General features: G+C 47.0%; 1 protein-coding gene across 1 annotated transcript in view; it reads right to left on the minus strand.

Moving 5' to 3' along the window:
- Positions 1-580: 580 nt before the first annotated feature.
- LOC311313542 (contactin-associated protein-like 5) overlaps positions 581-18,441 on the minus strand; it is a gene marked incomplete at its 3' end in the record, with an annotated part of 63,148 nt that continues 45,287 nt past the window's right edge. Inside the window, exons 14-24 of the mRNA XM_084443690.1 lie at positions 17,896-18,052; positions 16,039-16,166; positions 15,346-15,516; positions 13,547-13,765; positions 12,203-12,442; positions 10,685-10,927; positions 7,177-7,310; positions 6,477-6,564; positions 1,671-1,874; positions 1,301-1,366; positions 581-783 (exon numbers count right to left, since the gene is read on the minus strand). Coding sequence (XP_084299816.1) covers positions 581-783; positions 1,301-1,366; positions 1,671-1,874; positions 6,477-6,564; positions 7,177-7,310; positions 10,685-10,927; positions 12,203-12,442; positions 13,547-13,765; positions 15,346-15,516; positions 16,039-16,166; positions 17,896-18,052 — 1,853 coding nt within the window. The remainder of the gene's footprint in view (positions 784-1,300; positions 1,367-1,670; positions 1,875-6,476; positions 6,565-7,176; positions 7,311-10,684; positions 10,928-12,202; positions 12,443-13,546; positions 13,766-15,345; positions 15,517-16,038; positions 16,167-17,895; positions 18,053-18,441) is intronic.

Below are 18,441 nucleotides of genomic sequence, written 5' to 3' on the forward strand. Positions count from 1 at the left end.
CTTCCTGTCCGGCCCTCATGGCTTTGCTCTGCTGGTTTGTCAGAAGTACAACAGCAGCATATTCCCTCTGCCGGGTCTAACAGGTACAAGCGTGAGAAGAGAGGAGAGATCCGCACACTGATATCTCCCGGTTCACTTTATTGAAAATATGCAACGTTTCGACCCTTAGGTCTTACTCAGGAAACTTCGAAGACTACGAACTAGGAAGTTGCCTGATGAAGACCTAAGGGTCAAAACGTTGCGTATTTTCAATAAAGTGAACCGGGAGATATCAGTGTGTAGATCTCTCCTCTCTCCTCACGTATGTACTCTCAGATCCAGCACCTGGCCTACTAAGGTTGGATGAGCGCTCAGCTCTTCTGCCTTTTAACAGTTACATGTAACCTTTGTGCTACAGCCACTGCCCTAATAATCAGCTAATGTCGCAGTCATACCTACATGTCCAGTACCGGCCAGACAGTGGGCCAAGTCTCCCTGTACTGTAGCATCCCAGGACCGGGGTGAGAGTTTTGGGCTTGGGCGCCAGGCTCTTCAGTTTGCTGCAGCCACTCGTCTACGTCCCAGTACGACGCCCCAGGCGTCAGATGTAGTACTCCTTCATGTTGTCCCTGACTGAGTTTTGGAGGTGCAGCTCGGTCCGGTAGGCTGTGTCCAGGCTGTGCCGGTGCTGCTCCTTCTCCGTGATGCTGCTGGCGGCCCTCTGGGCCCGGCGCTGCTTGTACAGGAAACGGGTCATCACCGTCACCACACACAGAGCGATGAAGACCAACGCCGTCACCACACCTGAGGACCAAAGGCCAGTTAGCAATAAAATAAACCTTCCAGAAGGTTCTGATGAACGATTTAGTAATTTGTCTGCCTCAGGCGCTGCCTAGTCTCCTTCAAAACACAGCACCTTACATTTCAGCTGAGACGATGTTTCATTAACACTTACAGTAACTTCCCCTGATAAATTCGTTATGCACTCTAAGAATTTTATTTTGGAAAGTAATTTGCTCTATTAATTTATTCCAAACCAGTCAATCAAATTATTGGCATACAATCATATCTGACTGAAAGCCAATTTACAAGACCTTTTACTTTATAGTGCAAATAACATCCCTTCAGGATAATTACTGGAAGTCTCTCCCTAGAGCTGGAAATGCCAGAATTGGAGCACGTTATCCTATCTTGACAGACGAACATTATTCTGGTGGAATGTCAGAGGAAGGAGCGAGAGGCACAGATAGCCGGGGCTCATTTCACAGCACACTGACTTTGGCAATTGAGCAATTTAACAATTCTGAATTGGAAAACTCACCTCCAATTACGGCTGCATTCCTTTGTGAAGCGTTCCTTAATGGCCCCTTGCCTCTGTCCACCGTCTCTGAATGATCAAGCAGTGGATCGGGAAAAGAGACGACATGAAAGCGATGGGTTAGATCTCTGATATCTCATTTGATTTGCTACTGGGGGAGGAATGGGGCAAACAATAATAAGAATTACTGACTAAAGAGCCGTCGTTCTCACTTCCGGAACTTTCTGAGACTCTGAATTATGTTCACTTCAGCGTTGACAGTCAGATATGATACAATACATTTTCTTTTCTTTTTTTTACTATTTACACACCGACCTCAATATCTCTAAATATGCAGGATATTGGAACGTTTCGTCTACAGTGCAGTGCTCACCTGATTGGGAGTGTAAGACTGTCATGTCAGCCAGCGCACCACAGTTGGACTCGACCAGCTGACCCCGCACGCTGACCAATGAGCTGCCTCGGCTCAGCAGCGCAGCCTTCAGAGGAGCCACGTGATTGAACTGGACCGATGACAGGCAGCCAATGAAACCCTTAGAACCTGCTTGCATCACTTCCTCATCTACAGCATCCATCCCTGCAACAGAAGCAGTAATTGGCTTCACTGATTTATTGATTCATCTGGACGGTATACAAACTATACAGGCATCTATTGGCCACAGAAAGAACAGTTCATCCGATGTGTCTGCTGTTTTTCTCCAGAGTCATCTCTCATGGTCAGTGCTAGGAAAGGAAATTAAAGTTAAGTCTTTATTTGTCATATGGTGCCACCATAGCACACAGTTATGAGGTGGCGTATAGGCCATAATTCATACTTGCCTCTCACATACACATACATTTGCTCTCACATACACATGCATTGCTTCTCACTTACATATAAAAGCTCTTACACACTACATAAATGCTCACACACACACACACACACACACACACGTCTCTTTCACATAACAGAAATGTTCACACACACATATAAACCATTTTCACATTCACTACAACTACTTCCATTTCCTGTGTATGTATGCAGATGGCAGTGAAGTGTGTGAGCTGATATGTTATGTGTGTGACCAAAACTAGTGTGTGTGTGTGTGTGTGTGTGTGTGTGTGTGTGTGTGTGTGTGTGTGTGTGTGTGTGTGTGTGTGACCAAAACTAGTGTGTGAGAGAGATTTCAGTAGAAACGTTTGAAACAGTTGAAACGGAAGGCAGCTGAAATAACGAGTCCTGATTGGCTCAGCCAAGCAACAGGCCACTCCCTCGCTCTGAGTCGAGTCCTGATTGGCTCAGCCAAGCAACAGGCCACTCCCTCGCTCTGAGTCGAGTCCTGATTGGCTCAGCCAAGCAACAGGCCACTCCCTCGCTCTGAGTCGAGTCCTGATTGGCTCAGCGAAGCAACAGGCCACTCCCTCTCTCTGAGTCGAGTCCTGATTGGCTCAGCCAAGCAACAGGCCACTCCCTCGCTCTGAGTCGAGTCCTGATTGGCTCAGCCAAGCAACAGGGCACTCCCTCACTGAGTTGAGCCCGGAAGAATAGAATGTAAACAACAATGTCCATCAACTTGGTTTACAGAAGAAGCCTGTCCCTGCCCGACTTGAGAAATAGATGACGATAATGATGTTACGGCCCCAGGGGTCGACAGAATAGCACCAAGCAAGCAGATGGCTTCACTAAGTCATTCCCTCTCTTGCGCCATTGTTCAAAATGACAACAGGCTACAAAGCCAGGCAGTGGTGTGTGAGCGGGAGATTTTTCCCCCCTCGCAATTAAGGCTGAGCCAATCAGAATTCTAGATTTTAGCTGCCTTTGTTTTCAACTGAAATGCTTCCATTCCCACTGAAATCTCTCCCACACACACTAGTTTTGCTTACACACACAACGTATCAGCTCACACACTTCACTGCCGTTCGCACACACACACAGGAAATGAATTCATTAGTAGTGAATGTGAAAATGGTTTATATGTGTGTGTGTGTGGGAACATTTCTGTGTTATGTGAAAGAAAAGTGTATGTGTGTAAGAGATTTTATATATGTATGTGAGAAGCAATACATGTGTACTGTATGTGAGAAGAAATGTGTGTGTATGTGAGAGGCAACTGTGTGTATGTGAGAGCCAATGTATGTGTATGTTTCATTTCAAACCTTTATTTATACTCATAAAGCACTGATGTTTCCCTCATTTACAGTGTTGATGAGTTCACACAAATACACAAATAACAACACAACAAATACAATATATAATAATAATTAAAAAACGGTTTAAAATTACAGGTCGAAGTACAAATGCCAAATGCCAACTCTGTGACTGAAGGAAGTTCCTCAAGCTTTAGAGTCTGTTGTAGAGTATTCCAGGTATAAGGAGCATCATGTGTGAGCAACACACACACACACACACACACACAGACACAAACAGACACACAAATGCAAGGAGCGTCCACCGATAAGATTAGTCTCTGATTTGAACCCATCTGTGCAGTCCTTTGGCCAAGGGCAGCCAGCAGCAGTGGGCACATGCACGGACCCCGCCCGGGGACCAGGCCAAGCGCTCTGCCAGGGGCCGGCTGTGCCACAGGGGGCCGAGCGGATCGTCCAGCGACCGCAGGATCGCCGCTTCCATTCTCACCCAGATAGCAAGCGGATCTGGGCCATATACAGGCCAGATCTGGCCCTTGTGGCTTAGTTCCGGCCCATATATGGCCCAGAATCATTACACATCCGCTTGCTATCTGGGCAGCTTCTTCCGTCCACATGTCAAAGCATCCTTGACCGAGACACTGACCCCAAATTGGTCCCGATGAGCAGGCTAGCACATCGCATGGCAGCTTGTCACCATTGGTGTGTGAATGTGTGTGATTGGGTGAATGAGAGGCCATTGTAAAGCGCTTGTCTGTTAAGGTAGAAAGGCGCTATATAAATGCAGTTCATTCACTATTTACCATTTTGTCCAGTGCTGGTTCGGGATGAACAGAGCGATCTGTTCTTCTGCTGTTTATATTGGGCTTCTTGGGAGGAAGCCCGAGAACACAGGGATGCAAATACCACACACAAATGCCTGGGAGATACCCCACCCCGGGAGATACCCCGCCTGAGCACCTGGCAGCCCTGGGGAGATCATCCTCAGCGCCGGCAGCCTCCCAAGCAGGGACTGCTTCTTGCTGTGAGACAACAGCGCACAGCGCCGTGCCACCATGCTGAAAACGTACGGTCCAATCAGCTGGCTCTCTTGAGACATAATGAATAGCATTCCGCTCGTTATTTTCTACGTGCTGGTCTCTAATGATTGCAAATGGGATGTATGCAAATGCAATTAGGGATCCACTACATTTATTTAAATATTCACCGTCATTTGCTGAAATTAATCATGCTGACTTGGCACACAGTTCATGTAGCTAGATAACACCATGTCTGCTCTAAGCACTGGAATATAATTCAGAGATGGGAGAGCCAAGATGAAATGTCACTTTTAAGATAAGCTACTTTACGTTAGGTAAGCTACGTAAGTTACGTTAGATAAGCTACGTTACGTTAGATAAGCTACGTTAGGATTTAGACCTGGGAAAAAGCACTTGTGGTCCTAGGGAGCCAAAGAATGTCTGGATCCAGGCCATAGTCAACGTGACAGAAAAATCCCATGTATTTTTTGTTGCCAATTGCCAAAATAAGGTCTGTGTTAATCACATGCTTCAGGAAACTTGACATTTTATTTTGGGAGGGATCTCTTTCATTTGGGAGAGCCATCAATTATCAATAACCTAGGAATAAAAGAACTCTGTTCTAGGCTTGTTAGACCATATTTAGCCCATTCTTTTATAAATCCATATCAGCCATTTGAAGGAGATTTTCAGCACAGAACTGGAAGAGATGTCGCCTCGGTTAGTGCCTGCAATAAGATAACATAACATGACTGCTTCTCTAAATGCTGTTCTCCTTAACTGAAAAGCAAGGATATACTCTATTAATAGATATCTCTAACTAATTGATTTGAGATCGTTAACTACCATAATGCTATTTATAGATATCCTCTGTATATAATTGGCCCGAGATAGAAAATAACCCTCATTTCTCCCATAGGGGGCAATTTAAAAGAAGCACTTGCCCTAAAAAGTTTTACGATCAGTGCCACCATGTTTATCAGTGGTCTGTGGCGGTCCTTAATAGATCCCTCTGAGACGCAGCCCAGTCAGGAAGGTAAATGTCTTTATCTTTGATCCTCTAGAGAGCTCGTTGTAAACGAGGGAAGCTGTTGGGCTGTTTTGTTTTAGTCAAATAAGAACCGTAGGTGGGTAACAGATTGAATGCAAAGGCATAATGTACTCTTACAGGAAATACTGACTGTATGTCCCATATAGGCTACCGTAACCTAATAAACTTTGATCTGGATACACGATAAAACTCTTGGATATACAGTAAAACTCGTCCCTGAAGAGTGGAAATATTGGTCCTGAGTGTGATGAGAACCGCCCAGAGCTGGAATTACTTCTCCCGTTCGATGTTTTCCATTCAACGGCCCTGAACCTGTGCTTCACGCTGCCAATGACCAAAACCCAATGTGTTCGGCATTAAAAATGAATGTTACCTAAACATGTATTCAGAAATATAATTCATTTCCATCCAAATCCCTGTTGGATCTGCAGCACCTTAACAATAAGATAAAGATTTGTTTTTGAAATGCAAATTATCCTTGTCAATTAGCATAGATTTGCCGGTTCCCAGAGCTATTGTGAGCGTGTGTGTTAGACAAACGAGGCTTGATTTACCGGAGAGTTCCATTTAGCTGCTGATTAATGAGTAAAGCGATAAGCTTGAGTGTGGGGCTCCCAGAACTTGTGATGCATGCGATACTTGTGATATAAAGCCATGATTGCGAGTCTGAACAATATCCCAGGGAGGTGCTATCAACCCACCCCCCCCCCCTGACCTTCTCAGAAGCAGACAGGGGAAATGATGAAGACATTTAGACCGCGTGTAAACCGTAGAGTGCTATTTTTATGGCGAGTCATGTCTACTTCCTGCCTTTGTCTTAGCTAATAATGATGTAAGGCTCGGAATGAATCCTAATAGCCTACAGGCCTGACGACCGTTTCCTGTTCAGCTTCACAATAATGCAGGGAAACCTTGGCGCTAACGGCGCCACATTTCATCATTTTAAAGAACTAAAATGTCCTAATTTCTCAGAGGGCCTCACCTGTGACTTTCCCCAAAGTCAGCGATTTGATTGAGATTAACTCCGCGTCCGACGACAAGCTGAACTGCAGGTTCATATCCTTGTCGATCTGGATAAGTGAGAGGAAAGGCACGGGGTAAGAAAGTGTGAAGACCACACACACACCACACACACCACACACACCACACACACACACCACACACACACCACACACTCAGCCGTGCAAAGCTCCGGAGCGATAGACCTTGGAATTATGTTTCATTGCAGTGCTTTAGGTCGACCAACTGAAAAAAAAGTATGCCATAATCAATCCGTAGAGCAGATTCATCAAACCGGCCCTGATTGAGCACGTTCTTCATGTCATCCTCACTCTTCATGTCTTATCAATCAACGCGATTGCAGTTGAAATGTATCCTCCAGCTGTCTTTTGGGATATTCTGTGCACGCATGGGTGTATGAAAATGAGACGACCTTGTAGATAGAGGTGTATTAAAATGAGAAGACCTTGCAGATAGAGGTGTATGGAAATGAGGATGCCTTTGCGCACTCCATATCCTGATCAGCATTCCCTTTCACACTCTTCCTACCTACAGAAAACACTCCATCACAGCAGACATTCCCAGAGTTACACAACATGAATAGATTTCAGTTCATTCCCAGTTTCTCTGGGAGTTTCTCTAAATTCCGGAGATCCAGGGAACCTTTGTGGATGTTTGCCCACCTGAACGTAGACGTCCTTCCCCTCTCGGTGGATCCTGACCCGGTGGAGATGTCCGTCGGCCAGGCTGGACGCTCTGGGGCTGAACACATCCGGCCTTCTGTTCACATGGAGACGGTACCAGATCTGGAGACTTCCTGGACCGCACCGGGACACAGATATTTTTTCTTTTAGTCCAATGTTACGGCTCCTACCTCCTCGCCCCCACCTCACCCCCTCTCTACCTCACCTGGTTCCCCCCACCTCACCCCCTCTCTACCTCACCTGGTTCCCCCCACCTCACCCCCTCTCTACCTCACCTGGTTCCCCCCACCTCACCCCCTCTCTACCTCACCTGGTTCCTCCCACCTCACCCCCTCTCTACCTCACCTGGTTCCCCCCACCTCACCCCCTCTCTACCTCACCTGGTTCCCCCCACCTCACCCCCTCTCTACCTCACCTGGTTCCCCTCACCTCACCCCCTCTCTACCTCACCTGGTTCCCCCCACCTCACCCCCTCTCTACCTCACCTGGTTCCCCCCACCTCACCCCCTCTCTACCTCACCTGGTTCCCCCCACCTCACCCCCTCTCTACCTCACCTGGTTCCTCCCACCTCACCCCCTCTCTACCTCACCTGGTTCCCCCCACCTCACCCCCTCTCTACCTCACCTGGTTCCCCCCACCTCACCCCCTCTCTACCTCACCTGGTTCCCCTCACCTCACCCCCTCTCTACCTCACCTGGTTCCCCCCACCTCACCCCCTCTCTACCTCACCTGGTTCCCCCCACCTCACCCCCTCTACCTCACCTGGTTCCCCCCACCTCACCCCCTCTCTACCTCACCTGGTTCCCCCCACCTCACCCCCTCTCTACCTCACCTGGTTCCCCTCACCTCACCCCCTCTCTACCTCACCTGGTTCCCCTCACCTCACCCCCTCTCTACCTCACCTGGTTCCTCCCACCTCACCCCCTCTCTACCTCACCTGGTTCCCCTCACCTCACCCCCTCTCTACCTCACCTGGTTCCCCCCACCTCACCCCCTCTCTACCTCACCTGGTTCCCTTGCACGCAACCCGTGCGCCTCCCTGGACCTACAGCGCTCGGACTCTCTGGAGCTTCCTCCACTCAGCACCGGAGCGTGCTCTCGCTACCCCTCACCTGCAGAGTCCTCAGACTCAGACCCTGAGACACCCAGCTCCTCTGACACAACTAGCCCCTCTGACACACCCAGCTCCTCTGACACACCCAGCTCCTCTGACACACCCAGCTCCTCTGACACACCCGGCCCCTCTGACACACCCAGCTCCTCTGACACAACTAGCCCCTCTGACACACCCAGCTCCTCTGACACAACTAGCCCCTCTGACACAACCAGCCCCTCTGACACACCCAGCTCCTCTGACACAACTAGCCCCTCTGACACAATCAGCCACTCTGACACAATCAGCCACTCTGACACAACCAGCCCCTCTGACACAACCAGCCCCTCTGACACAACTAGCCCCTCTGACACAATCAGCCCCTCTGACACAACCAGCCCCTCTGACACACCCAGCCCCTCTGACACAATCAGCCACTCTGACACAACCAGCCCCTCTGACACAACTAGCCCCTCTGACACAATCAGCCACTCTGACACAATCAGCCCCTCTGACACACCCAGCCCCTCTGACACAACTAGCCCCTCTGACACACCCAGCTCCTCTGACACAACCAGCCCCTCTGACACACCCAGCCCCATCTGACACAACCAGCCCCTCTGACACAACTAGCCCCTCTGACACAACCAGCCCCTCTGACACAACCAGCCCCTCTGACACAACCAGCCCCTCTGACACAAACCAGCCTTAATTCCATTTGCAAGCACCTCCACCACCTACAAGCACCCCGATCGTTACCAGATGTTACCATCTTCCTGTGGTTAAGTATCTTCCTGTGGTTAAGTATCTTCCTGTGGTTAAGTATCTTCCTGTGGTTAAGTATCTTCCTGTGGTTAAGTATCTTCCTGTGGTTAAGTATCTTCCTGTGGTTAAGTATCTTCCTGTGGTTAAGTATCTTCCTGTGGTTAAGTATCTTCCTGTGGTTAAGTATCTTCCTGTGGTTAAGTATCTTCCTGTGGTTAAGTATCTTCCTGTGGTTAAGTATCTTCCTGTGGTTAAGTATCTTCCTGTGGTTAAGTATCTTCCTGTGGTTAAGTATCTTCCTGTGGTTAAGTATCTTCCTGTGGTTAAGTATCTTCCTGTGGTTAAGTATCTTCCTGTGGTTTAGTATCTTCCTGTGGTTAAGTATCTTCCTGTGGTTTAGTATCTTCCTGTGGTTAAGTATCTTCCTGTGGTTAAGTATCTTCCTGTGGTTTAGTACAGCCAATACCAGCCTACTGGCTTCTCTCAGACATAGTGCTTTTTTGCTTTCTCATGATTTTCACATTACTTCCTCTTTTCACACCCCAGACCCACAGAGCCGAGCTTCCTGTCGTAATCCTCCAACCCTGCACACCTTTAACTACCTCCATTTTTTCCTGTTTATTATATTTTTCACAGATTTTCTATTAAACCGCCCGTTGGGGCTTTTAATACCATTTCCTGTCTCCCGAGTTGGCAACAAACCGAGGGGCATACCATCCAAAAATGAATAGATATCCAACTCCCATTCTACTCATGTAACCTCAATGCACAGAACGTAAATCATTTAATATTAAACATTCTCCTCCCAATATCAGATATTCCATTGAATAAAACTGACAAGAACAGTAGAACGCTGCAGTAACATCCTATAATGAGCTCAGTATGCCTTTACACACTTCCCTACAGAAACTGTGAACTTTTTTCTCTTTCTTTTTTCTCCTCCTTAATCCCCGGAGGATATAAGTGAACGCTTTGTGTGATCGTCATTGATCCTTTGTTCCTTGTCGTAATCCTGTGCGTCTATTGTTTACTGTGCTGCACTTGTTAGTTTGGGATGTTTTTCGTTTTTTTTTAGGTTCATGTTGAGTTTTTGTATGTTAATCTGAAGAATAAATAAAAACTGTTCATTACAACAACAAAAAAAAGTCATCTAATTGAAATATGAATGGTAGAGATTACAGCCGCAACAGATTCTCGTACCGTTGCGTGCCAGGATGAACACTAACGCAACCCTGGGCCATAGCAAACACACACCAGTATTTGCCATGTCTCTCCTATGTTGTTTTTAGCTTCTCTTACTCTGAAAATGTAATTTAATGTAATTTTTTGCTTTATAAATGTTCTTAGCTGGTAGACAAACATACTCCAGGAGCTTGCTCGATCGCCTTGTTGAGAGGGGTCAGGGAAGAATTTTTACAGCTCACTTATCTGACCCCCGGGTGATTACTGTTTTTTTGCTTCCCTCTGGAATATGTAGAGAGTGGGTCGTATGCCCACCTCCCTTGTTCTCTGTAAAGCGCATTGTGTTGCCTCTGGGTATGAAATGCGCTATACAAATAAAGCTTTGATTGATTGATTGATTGATTGATTGAACCCCGTTTACCAAAGCCAGCAGGATGTGGCCGTACCGTTGCGTGCCAGGATGACAGCGATGTACTGCTGGTTGAAGGTGCTGATGGTCAGCAGCATGGCAGGGCTCTGGGAGGTCAGGAAGCTGAAGGCCATGTTCTCTCTGGCTCTGCTGGTCTCTCTGGCCCTGCTGGTCTCTCTGGACACGCTGGAGGCCTGGGAACTCCTGTTCTGCATGACCGAGAAAGGCTCCTGGAAAGTGTAGGTCACTGAGGACTCTCGGTCAAAGGTCACAGACACCTCTGGAGGGAGAGGGCGAGAGAGAGAGAGAGAGAGAGAGAGAGAGAGAGAGAGATAGAGAGAGAGAGAGATAGAGAGAGAGAGAGAGAGATGGTTTTGCAATAGATTGTACCATGGCTAAGCGGCATTGTCACATCAACTACTGTATCTAACATACTGTCTTGCATGATGAATGAATGAATGAATGAATGAATGAATGAATGAATGAATGAATGAATGAATGAATGAATGAATGAATGGGCAGCACATCAATACAGTGATCTTGAAAACAAGAACAGCTAATCATACCATGCACTTGAGTGGAAACATTGGATTCAAGCCACAGGTTCAATGTGAAATCGAGCATGAGCTTGAAAATTGGATGAAAGGGCATGACGACCTGATACAAGTGTTATGACGTCTAACTGAGCTCCTTACCTACCTGCATGTTTAAATTCCCACAGCCCGAGTGTTCAGATAATTGGATTCTGGCATGAAGATACTGTACGTTCTTCATTATGCCACGTACCGTGAATTGGATCAAAGTAAGGTTCCATTGTGAGTCGGACCAATGACATATCAGGTCTGCTCAGTGGGATGATGGAGGCCTAGCTGGTACTAGTTCTGGACACCTCTGCTCAGTGGGATGATGGAGGCCTAGCTGTGGATGAGTGATCCTCCCAGATGGAGGAGGGGAAGCAGAGGAGCCAGGATCTGTCATCCTCCTCTGTTCTCCCTCTTTGATCACTTCCTCCCTCGCTGCTCCCCAATCTGCTCTTTGAACACCTTCCCTTCAGCGGGAAGTAAATCGCATTAGAAGCAGCTTAAACCACCACCCAAGCTGGGTAGAGCACTTCCCTTCATGATGCGGTACTCTGACTCTGTGGGTTCCTCTCAAAGGCAAACTTTACAGAGAAACGTGCTGTAATACAGTCTTTTGTAACAGTGGAGTGAGAGATTTAACATTCTATGTTTACATATTTAACCAAGCAAGCTAAATTAATTAAGCTAAGTAAAGTGCACTCAAAGAGGAAATCTGTTGGGGCCGTAGCTCAATGGGCTGGGGCGCTTACCATGTAAAGGCTAGTCCTTTCTGCAGCGGCGTGGGTTCGAATCCGGCCCACGCCCTTTGCTGCATGTCTTCCTCTCTCTCTCTCTCTCTCTCTCTCTCCCACCTTTCCTGTCTGTCACCTACACTGTCCTATCTTAATAAAGCACAATACCTTAAACATATCTTTACAAAGAGGAAATGTGTCAGCCTGGAGTTTCCAGAATGTTCTGTTGATGCAGACGCCCACCTTCCCTGCAGAAGGGCCCTCCGTAGGCGGACTGGGAGCAGTCACAGACGAAGCCGCTGTTCTTCTCCAGACACCTCCCTCTGTTGTGGCACAGGCTGCTGGGGCCGCTGCAGTAGCCGGGGCAACCGGGGCTGACCCCGGGGGTCATCTTAGCCCTCTCCTCCAGGTTAAAGGTCGCGCCGTTGATGGTCAGAGTTCTGATGCAGCCCAGGAAGCCCCTCTGCCTGGACGCTGTTCCTCCTGCGGTACGGAGAGAGAGAGAGGACATTATTCATGTTTCTATCACGCTGGGAAACACGGCCCTAGTCTGACAATCACACTCAGGGCTACAGCTGAGGACAGGAGCGTCTAGTAGGTCTATAACTACCTGAGGGGAGGGTCTAGTAGGTCTATAACTACCTGAGGGGAGGGTCTAGTAGGTCTATAACTACCTGAGGGGAGGGTCTAGTAGGTCTATAACTACCTGAGGGGAGGGTCTAGTAGGTCTATAACTACCTGAGGGGAGGGTCTAGTAGGTCTATAACTACCTGAGGGGAGGGTCTAGTAGGTCTATAACTACCTGAGGGGAGGGTCTAGTAGGTCTATAACTACCTGAGGGGAGGGTCTAGTGGGTCTATAACTACCTGAGGGGAGGGTCTAGTAGGTCTATAACTACCTGAGGGGAGGGTCTAGTAGGTCTATAACTACCTGAGGGGAGGGTCTAGTAGGTCTATAACTACCTGAGGGGAGGGTCTAGTAGGTCTATAACTACCTGAGGGGAGGGTCTAGTAGGTCTATAACTACCTGAGGGGAGGGTCTAGTAGGTCTATAACTACCTGAGGGGAGGGTCTAGTGGGTCTATAACTACCTGAGGGGAGGGTCTAGTAGGTCTATAACTACCTGAGGGGAGGGTCTAGTGGGTCTATAACTACCTGAGGGGAGGGTCTAGTAGGTCTATAACTACCTGAGGGGAGGGTCTAGTAGGTCTATAACTACCTGAGGGGAGGGTCTAGTAGGTCTATAACTACCTGAGGGGAGGGTCTAGTAGGTCTATAACTACCTGAGGGGAGGGTCTAGTAGGTCTATAACTACCTGAGGGGAGGGTCTAGTGAGGTGATAGGCCAGGCCTACCTGAGGGGCGGGTCTAGTGAGGTGATAGGCCAGTCCTACCTGAGGGGCGGGTCTAGTGAGGTGATAGGCCAGGCCTACCTGAGGGGCGGGTCTAGTGAGGTGATAGGCCAGGCCTACCTGAGGGGCGGGTCTAGCGAGGTGATAGGTCAGGCCTACCTGAGGGGCGGGTCTAGTGAGGTCATAGGTCAGGCCTACCTGAGGGGCGGGTCTAGTGAGGTCATAGGTCAGGCCTACCTACAAACAGCTGGCTGTTGAGTCTCAGGCGGAGGTGTCCGTCGGGCGGAGCCTCTAGGAAGCGCGGGGGCAGCTGGTCCACCTGCAGACACGCCTCCTTCACGCTGCGCTCCGCCCTCACCTGGTGCCACTGCCGGTCGTTCAGGGGCACGTGGGATTTGAGGGTCAGGACCACCGGGCCGTTCCCCACATCGAAGGAGAACGTCACCACCGATGGAGCTGAGGGACACGGAGGTGACAGACAGGCCGGATCGAATGACCGCACACTCTTCATGTTCTACTATTTCATCCCAAAGCAATAAGATACATCAATCCCTTGAAAACCTGACCATCATATAGAATAGATCTATTTTGTTCTCAGGTTGCACGTTGTCAATATTTCTAAATGCCTCTGAGATTCAGAATTCTGCAGTTATTTCAAATACGCTTTGAGAAAATGGAATGCAGGAGACCGTCAGAAGAATGTTAAGTGACTCACTGTGAATGTTTCCCTCACGTTTATTTTCCTGTATGAAGGTACATTTTTGTCTTATTGGTCGATGGATGGCATGGTGACATAAGAATGACTTAAGTGCTCGATGTGAAATGGTATTTTTTGTAACCGAAAGGAAAATGTTTGTCAGTGAAGGACGTTGATTGTCTGTGAATGATGTTGAAAATGCAGAAATGGAAGAGGCATGGGTTTCAGTGGGTTTTATTTTTTCTTTATTTTGCTATGAATTTGATGTATTCTATTTTTATCTTCATTTTTATCTTATTTCTCTTTAAAAAGAAAAAAAATCTAATTTCTGTGTCTATTATTCATGTGAAGCACTCAGCGCATTTAATTTATCTGCTACAGTATAAAGCACTTCGAGCTGCATTTATTATTATTATTATTATTATTATTATTATTATTATTATTATTATTATTACAGTATGTACAGTAGGCTTTTAGATACTCAATGGAGATCTCACTTGATTACATGGTTGGTGCACAAATTAGTCATTTCTTTTCAAGCCTTACGTGATCATTTTGATAATAGACTTCTCACTTCGTCTACAGGATTGAATCATGTACAGAGAATTAGCAGCCTAATCATATCAGTGACCACATAGAGCTAATGCAGGAAATGTGTGTGTGTGTGTGTGTGCACGTTTGTTTGTGTGTCTGTAAGTATATGTGTGTGTGTATGTGTGCGTGCGTTCGTGTGTGTGAGTGTCTGTAAGTGTGTGTGAGTGTGTGTTGTGTGTGTGAGTGCATGTCGTGCGTGTTTGTGAGTGTGTGTTGTGCGTGTGAGTGTCTGTAACCATGTGTGTGAGTGTCTGTAAGTGTGTGTCTTGTGTGTGTGAGTGCATGTTGTGTGTGTGAGTGTCTGTAAGTATGTGTGTGAGTGCATGTTGTGCGTGTGAGTGTCTGTAAGTATGTGTGTAAGTGTGTTGTGTTGTGTTGTGTGTGTGTGTGTGTGAGTGTGTTGTGTTGTGTTGTGTGTGTTTGAGTGTGTGAGTGTGTGTGTGTCTGAAAGTGTGTGTGTGTGTGTGTGTGTGTTTGTGTGTGTGTTGTCTTGTGTGTGTGAGTGTCTGAAAGTGTGTGTGTGTGTGTGTGTGTGTGTGTTTGTGTGTGTGTTGTCTTGTGTGTGTGAGTGTCTGAAAGTGTCTGAAAGTGTGTGTGTGTGTGTGTATGTTTGTGAGTGTGTTGTGTTATGTGTGTGTGAGTGTGTGAAAGTGTGTGTGTGTGTGTGTGTTTGTGAGTGTGTTGTGTTGTGTGTGTGAGTGTCTGAAAGTGTGTGTGTGTGTGTGTGTGTGTTAGCCAGACTCACAGCTGAGCTCCACTCTGATGAAGTCCTTGAGCCCCAGGTTCTCCAGGAAGACCCCTGAGGGGGCGCTGGTCTTGAAGGAGAAGGCGATGTCGGTGCTGAGCTCCGCCTGCAGGGTGGGGAAGTGCAGGTAGGACGACTCCTGGTAGAACGAGGCTGCGTTCCACACAGACTCTGCAACACAGCAGACAGCAAGTTCAGCAAGTCTTCACGGACACACTTCACATCTGTTTGTCCCAGATCCGGTCCAGATCCGGTCCAGATCCGGTCCAGATCCAAAATAATTTAAACAGGGAAAGAAAATCTTTCCAATAATGAACATGCCTCTTATTTGATTTCTGTGTTACTATACTCTAATGTTCTCTGTGTGGGGTATGGATACCGTTCGGGTCTCTTATTAAAAACCTACAATTGATTCGGGTCAGATTCAATTAGAAAAGCCACAGATACAGTTTGGTTTGGATACAATTAATGTATCTGTGAAGACCTCCCCTGGCAACAGGTCTGGACAGCAAGTTCACCACATCCCCCTGGGGACCACGTCTCCACTCACACGTCAGACCGCCATGTTGGAGTGGAGACTGAGGAGGGAGAGGGGAACGGAGCTATTCGTCATGCTCGAAAACATTCAGTCTGAAAAACCAGGATGAACAAAGCTAGAATCTGCGGAGCTACAAAACAGAAGCATCGACCTACTGTCTCCATAACAACGCAGCGGGCCGACGCTGTAGACGGCTTCCGAGCCCGTTCTGTAGGTATCTCCGATCACAACCTCCCTCACGGGTAAGTGCTCTTTGTAGGAGAGGACTCCTGTGTCGGTATCCCTGCAGCCCAAACAAGAACAACAACCCAGCAGCCTCTCAATTTCAATGCGACACAGATAAAATAACCCGTTCCTCCGCTTCCCTCTGAACTTGGGAGTAAACACAAGGAAAATGGAGCAATCTATCAGGAGGAGGACTCTCGCCCCTGGAGATATGCAAATGACGTCTTTCAAATGCAGAATCCCAGGGTGCACGGCGGGTGAGGATTAATGTATGCGCTGGATGCGATTCCGAAGATGTAATAAAAGAACGTCACGATAAGATCTGTATTTAAAGCTTAATTACTTATTCCTGCATTAATACGGTCAATCATTCACAATGCCTCATTATCAAAATTGAATTAGAACTTCACTTTCTTATTCAAGCTGACAGAGATAAATATGTGCAGTAAAATGATCTACACCACAAGAAAAACACATCAGACATGTTGATTTTGATTGATTAATTCTGAGCACTACACACACATAGCCATGTAGTAGTAACATATGGTTGATGAGTATAGCCATGGTTGGTGTTACCATGAGGACCGCTGTGTCATTAGCCCTGTAATGGAGGACAGAGAACTATGAGCACAGAGAGAAGCCATCATGAATAAATTCACTAAATCCCATCTCAACCCTCCACTTCAGAACTCTGTCCAAGCAGACCTGACTGTTACTCCACATACGCCCACTACTACTAATAAAACAACCAATATAACCACCCTAACCCAACGCCCACTACTACTAATACAACAACCAATATAACCACCCTAACCCAACGCCCACTACAACTAATAAAACAACCAATATAACCACCCTAACCCAACGCCCACTACAACTAATACAACAACCAATATAACCACCCTAACCCAACGCCCACTACTACTAATACAACAACCAATATAACCACCCTAACCCAACGCCCACTACTACTAATACAACCAATATAACCACTCTAACCCAACGCCCACTACAACTAATACAACAACCAATATAACCACTCTAACCCAACGCCCACTACAACTAATAAAACAACCAATATAACCACTCTAACCCAACGCCCACTACTACTAATACAACCAATATAACCACCCTAACCCAACGCCCACTACAACTAATAAAACAACCAATATAACCACTCTAACCCAACGCCCACTACAACTAATACAACCAATATAACCACTCTAACCCAACGCCCACTAGAACTAATAAAACAACCAATATAACCACTCTAACCCAACGCCCACTACAACTAATAAAACAACCAATATAACCACTCTAACCCAACGCCCACTACAACTAATAACACAACCAATATAACCACCCTAACCCAACGCCCACTACTACTAATACAACAACCAATATAACCACTCTAACCCAACGCCCACTACTACTAATACAACAACCAATATAACCACTCTAACCCAACGCCCACTACAACTAATACAACAACCAATATAACCACTCTAACCCAACGCCCACTACAACTAATAAAACAACCAATATAACCACTCTAACCCAACGCCACTACAACTAATAAAACAACCAATATAACCACTCTAAATGGCAACATGACAAATACACATCACTAATAAATGAGTAGATGAACGGGTGAGAATGAGCATGAACACCAGTGAAGTGCTCAGTAAAGCGCATTGTGTTGCCTCTGGGTATGAAATGCGCTATACAAATAAAGCTTTGATTGATTGATTGATTGATTGATTGATTGATTGATTGATTGATGTTACCAGGAGTCTGTGTCGGCATCACAGTTGCAGAAGTAGTTCATGTCCCTGCAGTTCTCCTCCAGGCTGCAGGAGCACTGCTGAACCCCAGGAAGGAAGCCTCCCCAGTAGGTCCTCCTCTCTCCACCCTGGTCCACCCACCAGGACAGCGGGGTGCCGTCTACAGACACAGATCAAACACACCCCATGTTCCCGTCACTATACCAAGGACAACAAGGCAGTACTGCTATTGAAACAAAGCACTCGCCATTAAAAAATAAATAAATAAAAATGGATGGAACATGTTTTTCCTTTCAGCTGATGCTGCCAGAGGAACTCAGATGTACCATTAGTGCCCTGGTAATAGTCTGGGTTATTTTTGTTGTTTGAGCACATCAAGTGTAATCAGAGCCCCCATTGGCATCTGTTGGCATCTCACTGTGTCAACAAGTCCTAGGTGATGGCAGTCAAAGAGGACTCATTTCCTGCTTCATGCCTGAGTGGCTGTGTCCCAAACTCTCCTCCGTCACAACGTGCCCCCCCATTAGACACATGGTCGTCCGGCAGGGA

This window comes from Borostomias antarcticus (genome assembly GCF_949987555.1).
Source record: "Borostomias antarcticus genome assembly, chromosome: 9".
In the NCBI taxonomy this organism is placed as follows: Eukaryota; Metazoa; Chordata; class Actinopteri; order Stomiiformes; family Stomiidae; genus Borostomias; species Borostomias antarcticus.